At 31.2% G+C, this 18,677-nt stretch overlaps 2 protein-coding genes across 2 annotated transcripts; both read left to right on the forward strand.

The window, feature by feature from the left end:
• The first annotated feature begins 1,557 nt into the window (after positions 1–1,557).
• Positions 1,558–5,866, forward strand: LOC111630179 (opsin, ultraviolet-sensitive-like). The gene is made up of 3 exons (XM_023374240.1): positions 1,558–2,095; positions 2,763–2,893; positions 4,671–5,866. The coding sequence occupies exons 1-3, from the start codon at positions 1,827–1,829 to the stop codon at positions 5,597–5,599; spliced, it is 1,329 nt and encodes a 442-aa protein (XP_023230008.1). The 5' UTR covers positions 1,558–1,826; the 3' UTR covers positions 5,600–5,866.
• Positions 5,867–16,728: 10,862 nt separating this feature from the next.
• On the forward strand, positions 16,729–18,077 carry LOC111630182 (opsin-3-like). Its single transcript, XM_023374242.1, has one exon. The coding sequence runs from the start codon at positions 16,947–16,949 to the stop codon at positions 17,808–17,810; it is 864 nt and encodes a 287-aa protein (XP_023230010.1). The 5' UTR covers positions 16,729–16,946; the 3' UTR covers positions 17,811–18,077.
• Positions 18,078–18,677: the final 600 nt, after the last annotated feature.

An 18,677-nucleotide genomic window follows, 5' to 3' on the forward strand; every position in this document is an offset into this window, starting at 1 on the left:
GTAACTTTTTCATTACATTTTCTCTTAATGACTAAAGAAATATACAGAAAATTAGATTTTTAATTACATTAGGACCTCGATTTAACGTATTAAACGGTATTTAATCGAAGTCTGCTGTATTTTTATTTAGTTAAAAATTATGTGTAATTTTTTCAATTCTATCGCTTATTGACCATTAATTACGTGTATAGTTTAAGGGGTGAGGGGGTCGTGAAAAGTACAGTATGCTACATCATTGTATACGATGAGGCTTTGTCTACGTGGACTTCTTTAGCACTTTAATGCGAAATAATATAGAAATTAAGTGAAATCCTGGAGTAATTTTAGTGTAAAAACCTAATAAACAAACATTGTGAAAAGATAAATAAATCAGTTCTAACAAATTGTACAAAATGACTAATTCGCAATAATATGTAATTAAATGTAAATGCGTGAACTTGTTGATATTAACTATAACACGACATACTTTTAGTAAGGTCAAGTGTTTGTTAACAATCACGTTTGTATCTGGGAAACGAAGATACTTCTAATTGTTGTAAAAACAATAATTGAATTGAATTAAAATGCCTTATTTTAATTAATATATACATAAAATAGAATTTCCATTAACGCTGTCTAGAAAAAAAAACAAAAGATTTGTATTGTGCTACCTTCACTTGTCAATTGGAGGTTAGAACGAATAATTGAAGATGCTGCATTGAAATAAACGTCCTTGTCAATTAAGTTTTATACTAGGAGTTAAAATGTGATCTTTCGCATCTCATTAACGATTTAGTTACATAAATAAGTTAATTTTATTTAAATTAATGATAAATCGATCATCTCCGGTTTAAAATTTCGTCGCTTTACTATTGTTTTATTTAGTGATTTATATTTCTTTTAATTTTTTATGGTCAAATCATCTTTTATTAACAAAATTATTGAATATTTATTGAAAATTATAAACAAGATTCTGTAAATTTATCGCTTGACCATTAATTATGTGTACAATTTAAGGGGTGAACGGGGTCGCGAAAAGTACAATAAGCTACATAGTTGTATACGATGAGGCTTTGTCTAAAGGACTTTTTTAACAATATTGATGGCGTACGAATAATCCAATTTACTAATCATACGAATAAACTATCAGAAAATATTTGCAGAACTTTTTAAAGTCAAGCCTTCAATGTCAGGGAGGTGTACGAACTATTGTACGAGTAAATAAAGGAGAGGATTTGCCAAAAGTATCCTACATCATTGTAAACAACGGAGGAAGAGGATTAAAACTGACTGAAAAACTTACGCGTGATTAGTGTACGACCCTTATATTATTTTAATTCTAGCTACTATTTACAACAATGCATTTTAAGTTCAGATCTACAAGTTTTTCTATGAAATATTTTTTCCTTAAATTAATTTTATTATGAGCTTAATAGAATGATACTTCAATTTCAGATTTCTGTTTTTTACATAATGGAATTTCATTTCATTTTAGCTTAATAGTTAAACTATTAAGCTAAAATGAATTTAAATTAGAACTGATTTTTAAATATTGTTTTAATTAGAAATAACGTAGGAACAACATTAACACAAGTTTGCAAATTTTGCTACAGTAAATCATAAGTTATAAATAACCTTTACGAGATTTATATACATTTCTTCAATATTTCTTGAGGGGAAAAAAAGAAATTGGATACTCTTGGATAATATTAAAGTAAAGATCTTTTAAGATCTGTGACAGAGACTGCGCAATTTCTAATATAGTCAAGTTATTGTCTTTTGTAAAAACTGATTCCGATATGAAGGAGATCATCCAGTAAGAACAAATTGCTCCCCAAGGCTGGATTATGTCAGTCACAATCGATATCGAATCTCTAGAGTTAGAAACGATGTTACTAAAGACTTATCAACAGGCAGACGTCAACGGTAGCAACTTGACTTCTTCCCAATATTGGGAAAACGTCCTGAATCCGGAATTCTTGGCCATCGTTCCTCATCATTGGCTCCAGTTTCCCGTTCCGGATGCAAGAATCCAATTTTTTCTGGGAGTGATTTATATATTCATTCTAATACCTGGAATTGGGGCTAATTCTTTGATAGTATTTCTATTTTTTAAGTAAGTAAAATATTTTTTTTAAACTAATTGATAATTTTGGTCTGTTTTTTTTCTTGTTTTCAATGCGTTTTACTTTTATGTTGAGACTTAATTTAGTAAATTGCCATATTTGTTTCAGTACACTGATATAGATTGTATAAGAAGAAATTTTAAGTAGATGGAAATTCAATATTGAATATACAAAAATAGCCACCTTAATGAATACAGAGAAAACGATATATACTGTATTTTCTAATTCCGCTGCTTGATTTAGAAATATCAATTATTTAATTTTAAATATGGAAATTCGAATAAACTTTATTAAAATGTTTCTGGAAAATTAATTAGAGCCTTTATAGAGAAACCTTTCTAAACTTGATGCAAAGCAATTAATATTTAATGAAGCGCTTTATTCTCTATTGTAGCAATGAAGCACTTTGTTTGTTAAGGCACTTAGTTTTATTAATTAGAAAATTAATTGATACTTTTTGAGAATATTTCACGAAATCTTTATGGATATTTAAAATGGCATAGAACACATTTTTAACATATAAATCATATTATTAATATATAGAGTGTCGTATACATTATTTAAAGCCCATTTTGTATAACATACAAAACGGATTCTTCGAAAATTTATTGCATTTATTACTTTAATTTGTTTTTTTCTTTTAATTTTTTTCCTTAGAATCAAATCTTTAAGGACTCCTTCGAATTTGCTTGTATTTAATTTAGCCGTCAGCGACTTAATGATGAATTGTAAAATGCCTTTGTTTGTATACAATAGTTTTTCTTTGGGGCCAGCAACTGGTTTGTGGGGTAAGTGTACCATTTTTATTCTATTTCTTTTAAATTTCGTGTTAATTTAGTGAATATTTTATTTAGCTTTTCATTGTTCTTTGTAACGTTGAACAAAGTTGTTCATTGTTCAACTTTAATACAATAATTATATAGGCAAAAATCAGTTAACCGAACTGTAGTTTGAAAGAGCAGTCAAGATGGCATCCTACCTACTGAGGAACTTTGTGAGTCTGGGTGCAAGATTCATTAAGGAGATGCCTCCTTGTGAGCCTGGTCACACCCATAATGGGCATTAAAAGACCCTCTTACTGTTCAAAGGCCAAAAGTTTTTTTTTTTTAAGCTACAGCTTAAGATTATTTAAACCATTATTAAAAATATATGTTTTTAAATTGACTTTTAGGCCACCCTGTATGATTATTATTTTAAATTATAAGTAGATTAAATAAATAAACTGTTTGTATATGATTTTTTTCATTGACTGATTCTTAGAAAATGTCATTTTGTTACGAAATATGAAAACAATTTAAAGAAATTATTTTAAATTTTCTTTTAGTTAATAAAATAAAATGTTGCTGAGCGAAAAAGATATTCATCAAGTATCCATGTTTAATGATTGAGTACATTATATATATTTTTTTAAAAATGTATTCTAAATTAAATAATAAGATTGTATAATTTATTATTTTTTCTCTGTTAAATTAATAAACAAATATATCTTCTAACTCAATTACTGGTACTAATGACAACCATTAAAGAACCTTTAAACCTTAAAAAGTAAATAAACACAATTATTTATAAAATTAGTTAAACCGATTTTATTAAAGGAATTAGTTTGCATTTAAATATAATTTAATTATTCTAAACTCTAGTTGATTTAATTAAATTTAATTACTCTAGGATTAATTTAATTTAACAAAAAAAACGAAAAAGTTGTATTGATGTTAGTTGCTTTTTTATCAACAAAAGTAATTTTTTACGATGGAAATTTCTAAATGAAAATTATTTTAATAAACAGAAAGATAATAACATCTCATTTGAAACTGAATAAAGACACTTATTCAAAGTTGAATTAAATTTCATTTATATGTTTTCTTGTCATAACTAATAATGAGATATAGTATACTTTTTACGTTATTTAATATGAAATACAGAAGTGGTTCTCAAAGTTATCGATCCGCAGACCACTTAAAGCCCAGTCATACGAACCACGGACCACCTATTTTTTATCCTGTGGTCGAGTAGATAAAACTACTGATCGTGGGTTCTCACCCGACGGGCTGGTCGAGTGAGTTTTCAGAGTTTTCTTCACATGTCTAATCCTTAAATAGTGATCACTTTCATATAGAAAGTCCTTCGGGAGACAACCCTTGGAAGATGCCCATGTGTTGCGTTGCTTCTATCCTACCAAACCATACCAAACCAAACTTTTATCCTGTAAATATCAATTTAGGTACTGGCCAAAATATTTGTCTATCGGGTAATCTAACGTAAGAGATATGTGATGCGTGAAAATATTGTTTTCTCTGGCTAAAAAGCATGGAATTATATTTCGGAAAAATGGCTAGATCAGTCTGCGGATCACCGGTGATCCACGGACCTCGAGAACCACTGAAATACACCGTAATAAATTATATAATTAAGCTGAGTTTTTTCTTGAACGTATTTTCGTGATAATTATTAAAATGTTTACATTTTATTAAGTAGCCACGGAAATGTTGCTTTCATAATTTAGATTATAAGTAATTGTAAAGTTTTCTGTATAAATTTCAGTGTTAACAGAATGTTTGTTTGTAGGTTGTCAACTTTATGGATTCGTAGGTGGTCTTTCGGGAACGTGCGCCATTTTAACTATCTCTGCCATGGCTTTCGAAAGATACAACACCATATCTAATCCATTAGATGTCAATGTAAAAATGAGCAAATCTAAAGCTTACAAGACTGTTATTTTCATCTGGATTTATGCTTTAAATTTTTCTATTCCTCCTCTCTTCGGCTTGAATCGATATGTACCCGAAGGTTACTTAACCAGCTGTTCTTTTGATTATCTGGACGAAAGATGGCTTCCTCGAGGATTCGTTTTGGTTTTCTTTGTGGCGGCTTGGTGCATTCCTCTAGTGATCATATGCTGGTGTTATTTAGGAATCTTAATAAAAGTTAGGAATCACGAAAAGAACTTCACTCTACAAGAACGTCGAATGACCATTAGAAAAAAAGTAGTCAAGAAATATTCCACGGAAATTCGATTAGCTAAAATAGCATTTGGACTAATTTCGCTTTGGTTCGTGGCTTGGACGCCTTATGCCATCGTAGCGCTTATAGGTGCATTCTTTGACAGAAAGCTACTCACTCCTTTGTCATCTATGATTCCCGCCTTATTTTGTAAATCTGCATCGGTTGTTGACCCTTTTATTTACGGTTTGACACATCCAAAATTTAAAATTGAGATAAAGCGCCTTGTAAAACCTTGTGGTAGAAAAAACAAAGACGAAATGGTTAGATCCAGTACCATGTTTAGATCTACGAAATCCATACAATCTATTTCTTCAGAGAATATCGAGATGGAATTCTTTCCCGAAAGCATTGTAGCAGACTCCAACGAATGCATTTTGTCGGAAATTAAAGCTGAAGCCAGTGCTGAAGTTAGTGTTTATACTATTCCGGTAGTTGACGATGTTGTCACTCGGGGAGAAGAAGTTAAAACAAGATACAGAAGATCAATTTAAGTGATCGATCGCGAATTAGTGAGAAACACTTTTGTTGGGAAGAATTGTAGCATATCTTACCTGCAGCGGCTGTTAAACTTAGTATGATTTGAAATTCAAAGTGAAAATAATTCATGAAAATGCATGAATATAGTTATAGTTTATATTGACAATCATTTAAGCTTTAGAGTTTATCATCTTAATATAGTAAAATCTCGTACCACGTTTCGAAAATTCATTAATATATTTTAAAATATAAGATATACACTGAATATGTTTATTTTTCCCACTTTATCACGTAACAATAATTATTTAATAACGTAAGAATTATATACTTTTATATTTTATCACACACACACGTATATGTACTTTTTTAGAATGAAAATTTTCTAGAAAATGTAATTATATTAGAATTCAAAATAAATATCTTCACCGAAAAAAGTTTTATATACTTTATAACAAAATCATTACTTCTTATTTACAACTGCATGTAATTTTTACATAAAACTATTTAAGTTTGAAAATTGTCTCTACAAAAACAGCGTTATTTTGATTTCCCCTGATTTAACAAGAACTTGGCAATTGACAACCTTAATCTGCTTAGTGATTGGTATGAGATTACGTGATTTATGTGATTACATTTAAATGTTTTATATTAACGATACATGGATTTTATTACGATCTCTAAACATTTTTGTTTCCGAAAACTTCGTGTCTTTAAAATATTCGCTAGAATAAGCGAAGAAATTTATAAAATTTTGGTATGTTAGCAGGACTAATCGAGAACATTCAGTATCTACACATTCTGCCATATTATCTACAGTTTATAACACCACCTTGCACTAATTTCATATATTCCACCATCAGAGCTTGCGCTAAGAAAGTGAGCATCCAGGGGAAGATGGAGCCTCAGAATCGGAACCAAGTGTAATAATATGTAACAAAACTTAAGCTCCATAAAAGGCAATAACATTTTGATTACGTATCATCTATTTAACTCGATTTCCTATTTTTTTAAATGAAAAAGCCGTTGTTAACTTTAGTGTGAAGATTTGTCCGGTTTCAGTTGATGTCAATTAGTAATTAAAAGTTAGTGTTTGATCCTTCTAGGCGATTAGACAATACTGTATATATATATATTTTTTAAAATCAAAGTTTAATGTATTGTTTCCTTTAGCTTATTTACATTTTTCTGCTCTGTTATACTAAACAGTGATATCGTCTTTCTCTACGTTCGCTTTCGACCTGCTATTGTGAATGAGTGTTTATTTCTCTAAGCTATCATAACATTAATTTTTATCTATACTTTCTGCTTGGAAGTTATAACAGCTGACACGTCAAAGTTTTATATTCTCATTTTATGTATAATTAAATTTTACTGTCAAGAACGCATTTATATTATCAATATCTTAAATTCATAATAACGAGAAAACGAATTTGAAAAGCGAATAAATTTACACTAGCACTTGTAAACAAAGCTCGACTGAAGTCATCGAAATCTCTTACATAATATTGTTTGAAATGATTTAAAGCAGGTGTGTCAAACTCATTTAAACAATGGGCCATTAATGCGACTGGTAAGATTCACGAGGGCCACATCACATTTACAAATTTTCTAAAACTTATAATTTGAAGTGAGAATGCAGGAATATAGATAGGGCAATTAAAACACATTATGTAGTTTAGTGAATTCAACTCAACAATATATAATTGCTATAGTATTGCTTTTATTTAAAAAATTTATTTTATTTAATGTACATACAGTATTTATAAAACTGAAATTAATTGTTTTCACTGGAAACTCGCCAGCGCTATCTTCCTCCTCCTCCTTTTCCAACATTGGAATCAAAGATTGAGAACAATTTTCATCATGGCAGATAGATGTTTATCAGTTAATCTTGATCTGTAAGCCGTTTTATTTAATTTCAGAGCATCGTGGCCAGGGACCACGAAAAATCACATCGGAAGCCGCCAGTTTGACATCTCTGATTTAAAGTATACGGGAGAATGTGCGCAGGTTATAAATACTATGCCATTTTATATAAAACTTGAGCATACCCGGATTTTGGTATCAGTTGTGCCTCCGGATACTACTTATATATTATTTGATAAGCCTCAAATATTGTCCAGCTACGTTTGAGAGAAGAGCTGAGGGCACAAACATTGTTTAGGTATCAAAATAAATCTCTTGCCCTGTAGATGAGTCCTTTGCAATTATAAATGAAAAATTCACCACCGTTCGGGCGTGGAGGAGTGGCAATGGTATAATGTTAAGTCTATGTCCGGCGCTCGCGCGCTATCTGGCCATTTAGTATTTTTTTAAAACCGTCAGAACAATCCGTTACTCACCCCTATTCTGAATTCCTGCTTCTTTTGCTAATTACACGATAATTAAAAGACTTTTTGCATTATTTTTTTAACACGACTAAAGTATTTTAATTTTTTAGAATCCGTAATAAAATAGTATGTATTAGTAAAATAGACGCATGTACTGTATTTTTCAACTCTAAATAATACAAGTTTTTCAAAATAAATTAGTTTTGACAATATTGCACGTCAAATCTTGTTTTTATTTTATGATTACTCCATGATGAGACCAAAACGTGATTTAACCCCACGTTTGTTCCTCTGTTGCAACATAAATGGAAAGTCCTTCAATAAGAGATCGATCTAGCACATCAAAAACTATAGTAACACCTGAAGAGATTTGTCCGTTGCCAAAAGCTGAAAAGGCCAAAGAAACAGAAAGGTTTGTGGATGTAGCATACTATACTTTGACAACCCTACATAACATTTGTAAAGATATTTCACTGATCTTTCACTGTTTTTGAATTTTAAGGATAGTCCAGAATTTTCAAGGACACCGATGAAGAGACAACTCGAAGAAGAAACTCAAGCTTTTGGTAAGAAGAAAGCTAAGTCTAATGTGCCAGTGAAACACAAAGAATAGGAACGCTCGACATTAGGCTTGTTCTAGTATGCGAATCAAGCGAAAAGCCAATGTTTGAAATAGATATCCCCTACAAAGATGATTCGTCTTTGAATCTCATCGATGATGATGACAATTATGATGAAAATGCAAGTAGCCTCTCCGATTACGAATAGAATGTGGATAACTTTATCCTGACAAAGCTTTCTGGAAAAACTAAGAACAACACACGACATTTTGTTGCGAAAATAATGACTGCATATTTAGACGATGATTTCAATGTCAAATGGTTGAAGACTAACAAATTTCAATTTTCAGATGAAAAAGAGGCAAATGTAAGCAAGCTTGACATTGTTTTAAAGCTACCTTGTCCATTTTACCATAGTGAACGTGGTCATTTTTCTAAAAGTTAAGCTTTTGAATTTCCTGTTTATGGAGTTATTTAACGTAGCATTTCATATGTATCCACTGTCGGGGTTAACTGGGCCACTTGATATGTTAACAATAATATCTTTTTACACACTTTGTTTTATGCACATGCAGACATAACTGTTTTTTTCTTATTTACCCGTAAGCCCGTAACATAGCATAAAGAAAATAAAAGTTTCTACATCGTAAAACATATTAAAAAACATTGAAAATTACAGGTCTACAATTTTTTCAAATTGCAGCCCAAAGATTGTACTCAGTTAATCCAGCTCTCCTGTATAGATAGTAAGGTATTGATACTCGATCACTAAGTAGTTATTACTCGAATCAAGTAACGTATTTAGAATTTCTATTCAGTTGATGTTAGCATAAGTTTGTGTTTTATGTTTATTTATACAGTGAGTTTTTGTTATTTTTATTTTGTTTGAATAGTTGCTTCAAAGCTGATCAAGTTAATGAGGTTTCATATATAGGCTAAAAGTATATTTTTAGCTCGTACTATAAAATTACATTAAATAATAACTTTTTGTTTGGGATTTTTCGTTTGTTTGCAGAATCCATTACGTAATTTATTGCCGTAATCCTCACAATTAACTACTGAACGAGTACAAAATAAATATGAGTTATAATACAATATACTGTACAGTAATATTTTTCTGTTTGAATTGCCAAATGGAAGGAGTTTGGAGAACATCCAAAACCTCAGTGTACATGACTTTATCGGTAAGAATTATAAGTTTCTAGTCGCTTTTCTATAATCATTCAATTGGTTGAAATCGTGGCAAATATAAAATAAAAAACAAGTTCAATACTTTCGAATAAAATACTTGACTAATAGAGTTCGTCGATTATGCTAATTTTGGCTAGTTACAATCCGATAATAAGCCTGACATGGCGCTTGTTAGTTGCAACACTGTAAAATTCTCAACTCTGTTGCATAAAAGTGTTAGCAAGAGAATACGTCAACATCACAGCGAAGCCCACACAGTTGAAACTCCACCCACCCACCTATCCGTCTAATTCATCGAACTACTAATAAGAACACGGCTTCCATAAACGGAAATGATTTCATACAGTGAAATATCGTTGCAAATAAAACATATTCCAACATTTTAATAAACAATATTCAAATTTTAACAAATGTCATAGATAATTTTGCACTGTTATCAATTTCTGCAATGATTTCTTATTACAATTTAAAAACGAAATCAAATTCTCTAACAATCAGTATACGTGTGTGTACAGCCAAATATAAGCCTAATCCATTACACTCATTAATGACTAATTTAAAAAAAAAAACAAAAATAACTGTTATCGTTCTATATATTTAATAATTATTAATAGTTTCGATATCAATTATCGTCATTTCTAATTGCTAATAAATTCGTTTGACAGATTATAAATTATCACTGAGTTAGAATTATTTATTATGCCATAACGTAACGTGAAAAACATTTCAGTAATGCAAATAAAATTGTTTTTTTAATGCAATAACTGAACACATATTTTTATATCCTTTTTTATTAACTTCAGTTGTCTGTTTGTCCGTCCGTCCAAATAAATTAACTCGATTTTCACCCAATTTCAGATTTAGAAAAGAAACACTTTTTATTCATATAAATACAATAAAAGGTAATAAAAAATATATTTTTCATCTTTTACAGTATTTTTGGTGTTATGTATTATGCAACCAAAAATAAAAGCGTGGGGCGTTCATGTTTAGAAATATTCTTATAAATAATTAAAGTTTAAAAATCTGTGTCAAAATCATTATTTGTATACTTAAGATATTAAATATTGCCTTGGTTGAATGAAAAGTAATGAAATTAAACACTTTCATTAATTTATCTGTAATATTTGTATATGGCTTTATTTAGTCATAATAAATAAAAAGCCAAAAGTCCCCAGCATTCCGCTGTACGCTTAATGTATTACAGTGCTAAAGGAGTAAAGTAGATTTGGAAGAAATGCAAACCTACATTTTATTAATAAATTATTTTTATAATCCATAAAAATTAGATAAACTGATTTTGCAAACGAACGTTTTAAAGAAAATTACAAAAATCACAATTTTATGAAACGTCCGTAATAAAATAATTTGGTAATAAAAAGCAAATATTGAAAGAAATATTTGTAATCAGCTTCTAAAAATATGTTAGTAATTTGACGAGATGAGAAATAAAAACTGTTATTGTTTTGTATGACTCGATGTTTCTTTTATTACAAATAAATTACACCGGCGACAGTTGTCTCGTTTATCGTACTGAACGAAACAATTGTGTGGGGGCCGAGGGGGGAGAAATTTAAAAAACGTATTTTAACGATAATATGAGATATATATCGTCATCGTCTCCCTTGCCGTTTGGACTGCCGAGCGGTAACAATCAACGACATTTTAAAACAGTTGAGTCAGAGATAGATGTTTCGTTTACAAACAACGCAACCGTTTATTAAACACGAAAGAAGCTTACAATATTTCCGCGATCTTGGAAGTTCTGCGTCGGCTGCGGTCTCTGGGTCTTCCTCTCCTTTCCAAGATAGTCCCATTTTGAAGCAGTGTCCCTTGTTCGCGAATGAACACTTCCATCGACGTCTCGACGACTCCGGGACGATGCGGTCGACTTCCGTTGATGGAAAGATGGCGATCCGAGGTCGGGAGATGGAGACGAAGATGGGCGCGAGACACACACACAACAATAGATCCGTCCCGTGCAACTTTGGGAGAAGAAGCCCTCGCGTCCTTGAATGTCCGGGGTTTTATCCGTTTTCCTCCGATTCCATTTTCCGATTGGTCTCTCCTTGTCACCTGATGACGATTCGAAACCTTTCGGGGGCGCGGGAGAGGTCAAAATCGACGTTTAATTCGATCTCCAACCGGAGATGGTCGACGGACTTACATTCTTCTATTGTTTAAAAGTTGAGTAGCGTTTTCATATAAAAAATCTATTTCTAACTACTATATTTTTTCTTTAAAAAAATTATTTTAACGCGAATTTTAGTGAGGGTTCGGACCTGTTTAGAGCCTCATAATTGTAATTGGCCAATTCTCGTGTTGTAAATTTTATTTTTACTGTTTTTCCCTCCTTTTATTAAACTGAAAGTAAATTCTATATCTTGAGATTTTACTTATTACCTTATCCTTACTTATTCTTATCCATATAACTTTTATACAGCGCAGAAGGCTATTATTTGTACTTTCCCGACTCTGTTATATATAACACAGGTAAAGTATGGCGATCATTCAAAAGTAACCTTCAAGATTTTTATATTTTTGGAACCAGGGAACCTTGAAACGTCGAGAAATGCGAAAAAAATTCGGGTTTTTTTTGTGTGTGTGCGTGTGTCACAATTTTGTTCACCTTTTCAGAAGCTTAACAACTATGTTTTTGTCGAAAATTTATAAAATTTTGTATGGAAATTTATGTATCAAGAGGATTGATGCTATGAAATTCTGGTGATTAAAGTTCAACAGGGTTATCGTGTGTCATGTCTCGAATAGGGTCGTACTTATTCACGATTTTACTCATATTAGCATTTACAATTTTTTATAAATCCATCCCTACCCTCACAGTTAAGCTTTTTGCCATTTTAATATAATTAAAAATATAAAAGGTTTTTTAAATAAAATATCATAATAGATGACGCCACACACAGTTGTAAATGTTACCAGCAAAGTTAAGCAACTTGTTACTGCATTTATTAAAATTTGTTTTAATAACATGATCTAGATTTATCATATTTGATAGATCGTCGGAGAGTTTTACGTTTTTACTTTATGTTAGTCCGGTATTCAAAAATATCAAAAATATTTAGTACATTGATTACTGTAACTTCAATGGTGTAACAAGAATCTATATTGGGAAGACCTGAGTTAGAAGGTACAAACCTATCTTCACTGTGGATGTAGCCACTAGCGCTGTGGATGATGAATAATATCAGATAATGTATATACATGTGTATAAGTATGTTTGTCACATTTAAATACTGTACTTTTAAGATTTTTCTTAATTTTTTAAAAAGTTTAAGGGCTCAAGTCCCGGGACCCTCCCTGTGTAACACTCTAAAACATTACAGTGTTAATTACATTACGGTGTTAATTTTCTTAACCTGAGAATAAAGAGAAGGAAAGCTGCTAAAAGTCTTTGGATTTTAGACATTCATAAATTCATTGAACATATAGGCCGAGGCGGAAGACTTTTTTAAGTGTGCATGCCAAAACTGCCAAATCTATTATGAAAATTTTCTCATCTGCCAACCAAAATTTTCAGAAGCAATTATTATTTGATGTCTTTTTAGTATCGAGAGAACTTTTTCAAATAATCAAAAATCCACATTTAAACACATTTTAGAAATTCCAAAAATACATAAAAGGATGGAAAAAATCACTCCACATCTGGCTGCGTAATGAATTATGCAACAACTTGTTTTAGAAATAGATTTTTGTTTCACTTTCTTATTATTATTACTCAAACAATTGAGGTTTGTTTCTTTACTGGATTTTTATTTAGTATCATTCTAGATACTAAATAAAAATGCAGTAAAGAAACAAACATCAACATAGAGTTCGTCGCGGGATGATACGAACATGAAGGCTTGTTTTGACTCAATAAAATTGCATTCTATTAAGTTAAAATATATAACTCAGCGAAGATATTGAATATTTAGTTTTTAAGGCAAGCTCTGAGTTGCGTGCCGAAAAAAAAAATCATTGGCGTGTCAAGGGTGGCCCATTCTTGAAATAGTGTTTAACTAATGGAAAGTTTTTTGCTTAAATTAGATTTTTCGCAAAATTTCCCAGTAATGTTACCTCCTACAAAGACATCAATAGTCAAACCAACATTTGCTTTGGATCAGATATTATTTACAATATAGCACTGTGTTCTATTTAAGAATTCGGAAGTTGTAACAGGATTTGTTAAGTTACTAATTCTCTGAATGTATCCATTATATTCTTCCGATATTATTTTAATATATTCATTAACTAACCTACGTCATTGTACTCAAGCAATGATGTAATTTGTTCATAAATGCCATTCTACGCACGTGGTTTGGTGCACGTAAGTATAAAAAATAAAACACCGTACTCCGATGACATAATTATTTAAAACAAACACCGATCATCTTATAACAAAATAAATTTAGGTGTTAAGAATAAAAATAATGTAGAATTTACAATGCAAATAGCTATACACATCAAAGATGCACCCACTCCATCAAAACTTGTAATGTCACTCTGAAAGATTTTCATTGGCTACTAGGCGCCATCCCTCTCCTTTCACCGATTTTAATTAACATTTAAAAGTTGTTTAAATGTGCCAGTGTTCCGTATATAACCGCACGTGGTCAAAATGAGCCGACGAATCATAGAGTTGATCGCGGGGGGATGATACGAACATAAAGGTTTGTTTTGACGCAGTGCATATTTAGATTAAACGAATGCTAGTAGGTTCACACGAATATAGTTATAGTTTATATTGACAATCATTTAAGCTTTAGAGTTTATCATCTTAAGATAGTAAAATCTCGTACCACGTTTCGAAAATTCATTAATATATTTTAAAATATAAGATATACACTGAATATGTTTATTTTTCCCACTTTATCACGTAACAATAATTATTTAATAACGTAAGAATTATATACTTTTATATTTTATCACACACACACGTATANATGATACGAACATGAAGGTTTGTTTTGACGCAGTGCATATTTAGATTAAACGAATGCTAGTAGGTTCACACACGAAGATAAGACTGTCCACAGCTGGACACCGGATACTCAGCTGAAGATAGTCAAAAAGAATCATGTTATCCTGTACCCGACATGCTGAGGAGTACAGAATTCATTGCAGATAATATACTAGAAGAGAATGTACAGCTGTACTCCATAGTGGGCGCAACAATCGGAATTGAAACCAATGTAGTAGGCTGCTAGTAGGAAGTGTGTGAAAATAAAAGATGGACAAAACATCCGGCATCGGATTGGTTTGAATTAGGCTTAATCGATTATGATATTAAATTATGCTTCCGGTATGGATTGTTATCCTAACTAACTTTCAATAAATTTAAATTCTCCCGCCTTTTCAAAGAGATTTAAATTTCCGCAGAGAAACATGCTACATGGTGCACATTAATCGGTTTATCATAGACCTGTAACTGCATCTTTTGAGGTTATATTTGATTTTGTATCCTGCAGTCATATTCCGTCCCACCTTTACATTTAGCTTTTTCTATGTTATTATAGGCATAGCTTCAATTTTCGGCCTGGTGGACGTATAGAACATTTATTTTTAGGTAAAAAAAAATAAAGATAATACGTTGCATCCTGTTTATTTACGTTATCTTTCTAAAGGCGCATCCACACTTTCGCTATTCGCCGAATGTATGAATGGTTTACTCGTGACGAATATTCGGCATTCGCCGTTTCACGATTCTTGTCGGTAAATTGGGCCAAATTGAAGAACCTGAATATTCGTGTTGTCTGGCCACACTGCTAGGGGAAAGTATCGGAATCATGTCAATTTTTTTCAAATTTTTCAAAAGATTTTTACGCTTCCGAGACATTTTGAGACTCCCTGAATCCAAAAAAGACCAGGAAAAAAACTCCGTGAATATGTTAGTGTGTGTTAGCCTCTATTTCGTTTAATTAATATCTCAGGATGGAGTGAAGATTAAGAACAAAATTTGGATTTGGAAGCTTGTGTATATCTTATATAAAGGAGCATTGATGTCATTAAATTTTGGTTATGGAAAGTCGAGGGGATGAAGAGATAGAGTGGTCAAGTGTTATATCTTGCGTGAGGTCGGACTTAATGATTTTACTTGTTAGCATTTATAGTTTTCTTCTTTTTAAAATTAAAACTCATCTCTATTCTCAAAATTAAGTCTCTCATCATTTTATAATACATAATTCAAAATATAGAATGTTTTTATAACAAAATTTTATAAATNAGTTAAACCGATTTTATTAAAGGAATTAGTTTGCATTTAAATATAATTTAATTATTCTAAACTCTAGTTGATTTAATTAAATTTAATTACTCTAGGATTAATTTAATTTAACAAAAAAAACGAAAAAGTTGTATTGATGTTAGTTGCTTTTTTATCAACAAAAGTAATTTTTTACGATGGAAATTTCTAAATGAAAATTATTTTAATAAACAGAAAGATAATAACATCTCATTTGAAACTGAATAAAGACACTTATTCAAAGTTGAATTAAATTTCATTTATATGTTTTCTTGTCATAACTAATAATGAGATATAGTATACTTTTTACGTTATTTAATATGAAATACAGAAGTGGTTCTCAAAGTTATCGATCCGCAGACCACTTAAAGCCCAGTCATACGAACCACGGACCACCTATTTTTTATCCTGTGGTCGAGTAGATAAAACTACTGATCGTGGGTTCTCACCCGACGGGCTGGTCGAGTGAGTTTTCAGAGTTTTCTTCACATGTCTAATCCTTAAATAGTGATCACTTTCATATAGAAAGTCCTTCGGGAGACAACCCTTGGAAGATGCCCATGTGTTGCGTTGCTTCTATCCTACCAAACCATACCAAACCAAACTTTTATCCTGTAAATATCAATTTAGGTACTGGCCAAAATATTTGTCTATCGGGTAATCTAACGTAAGAGATATGTGATGCGTGAAAATATTGTTTTCTCTGGCTAAAAAGCATGGAATTATATTTCGGAAAAATGGCTAGATCAGTCTGCGGATCACCGGTGATCCACGGACCTCGAGAACCACTGAAATACACCGTAATAAATTATATAATTAAGCTGAGTTTTTTCTTGAACGTATTTTCGTGATAATTATTAAAATGTTTACATTTTATTAAGTAGCCACGGAAATGTTGCTTTCATAATTTAGATTATAAGTAATTGTAAAGTTTTCTGTATAAATTTCAGTGTTAACAGAATGTTTGTTTGTAGGTTGTCAACTTTATGGATTCGTAGGTGGTCTTTCGGGAACGTGCGCCATTTTAACTATCTCTGCCATGGCTTTCGAAAGATACAACACCATATCTAATCCATTAGATGTCAATGTAAAAATGAGCAAATCTAAAGCTTACAAGACTGTTATTTTCATCTGGATTTATGCTTTAAATTTTTCTATTCCTCCTCTCTTCGGCTTGAATCGATATGTACCCGAAGGTTACTTAACCAGCTGTTCTTTTGATTATCTGGACGAAAGATGGCTTCCTCGAGGATTCGTTTTGGTTTTCTTTGTGGCGGCTTGGTGCATTCCTCTAGTGATCATATGCTGGTGTTATTTAGGAATCTTAATAAAAGTTAGGAATCACGAAAAGAACTTCACTCTACAAGAACGTCGAATGACCATTAGAAAAAAAGTAGTCAAGAAATATTCCACGGAAATTCGATTAGCTAAAATAGCATTTGGACTAATTTCGCTTTGGTTCGTGGCTTGGACGCCTTATGCCATCGTAGCGCTTATAGGTGCATTCTTTGACAGAAAGCTACTCACTCCTTTGTCATCTATGATTCCCGCCTTATTTTGTAAATCTGCATCGGTTGTTGACCCTTTTATTTACGGTTTGACACATCCAAAATTTAAAATTGAGATAAAGCGCCTTGTAAAACCTTGTGGTAGAAAAAACAAAGACGAAATGGTTAGATCCAGTACCATGTTTAGATCTACGAAATCCATACAATCTATTTCTTCAGAGAATATCGAGATGGAATTCTTTCCCGAAAGCATTGTAGCAGACTCCAACGAATGCATTTTGTCGGAAATTAAAGCTGAAGCCAGTGCTGAAGTTAGTGTTTATACTATTCCGGTAGTTGACGATGTTGTCACTCGGGGAGAAGAAGTTAAAACAAGATACAGAAGATCAATTTAAGTGATCGATCGCGAATTAGTGAGAAACACTTTTGTTGGGAAGAATTGTAGCATATCTTACCTGCAGCGGCTGTTAAACTTAGTATGATTTGAAATTCAAAGTGAAAATAATTCATGAAAATGCATGAATATAGTTATAGTTTATATTGACAATCATTTAAGCTTTAGAGTTTATCATCTTAATATAGTAAAATCTCGTACCACGTTTCGAAAATTCATTAATATATTTTAAAATATAAGATATACACTGAATATGTTTATTTTTCCCACTTTATCACGTAACAATAATTATTTAATAACGTAAGAATTATATACTTTTATATTTTATCACACACACACGTATATGTACTTTTTTAGAATGAAAATTTTCTAGAAAATGTAATTATATTAGAATTCAAAATAAATATCTTCACCGAAAAAAGTTTTATATACTTTATAACAAAATCATTACTTCTTATTTACAACTGCATGTAATTTTTACATAAAACTATTTAAGTTTGAAAATTGTCTCTACAAAAACAGCGTTATTTTGATTTCCCCTGATTTAACAAGAACTTGGCAATTGACAACCTTAATCTGCTTAGTGATTGGTATGAGATTACGTGATTTATGTGATTACATTTAAATGTTTTATATTAACGATACATGGATTTTATTACGATCTCTAAACATTTTTGTTTCCGAAAACTTCGTGTCTTTAAAATATTCGCTAGAATAAGCGAAGAAATTTATAAAATTTTGGTATGTTAGCAGGACTAATCGAGAACATTCAGTATCTACACATTCTGCCATATTATCTACAGTTTATAACACCACCTTGCACTAATTTCATATATTCCACCATCAGAGCTTGCGCTAAGAAAGTGAG

The sequence above is a fragment of the Centruroides sculpturatus genome, unplaced genomic scaffold (genome assembly GCF_000671375.1).
Source record: "Centruroides sculpturatus isolate CEXI.00-Female unplaced genomic scaffold, Cexi_2.0 scaffold577, whole genome shotgun sequence".
Lineage (NCBI taxonomy): Eukaryota > Metazoa > Arthropoda > Arachnida > Scorpiones > Buthidae > Centruroides > Centruroides sculpturatus.

Excerpts from the sequence above, each read along its gene's own strand:
- LOC111630179 (XM_023374240.1), top strand. The coding sequence starts at position 1,827 with ATGTCAGTCACAATCGATATCGAATCTCTAGAGTTAGAAACGATGTTA. Across the intron at positions 2,096-2,762 it reads ATAGTATTTCTATTTTTTAA|AATCAAATCTTTAAGGACTC; the intron begins GTAAGTAAAATA and ends TTTTTTCCTTAG. Across the intron at positions 2,894-4,670 it reads GCCAGCAACTGGTTTGTGGG|GTTGTCAACTTTATGGATTC; the intron begins GTAAGTGTACCA and ends GTTTGTTTGTAG.
- LOC111630182 (XM_023374242.1), top strand. The coding sequence starts at position 16,947 with ATGGCTTTCGAAAGATACAACACCATATCTAATCCATTAGATGTCAAT.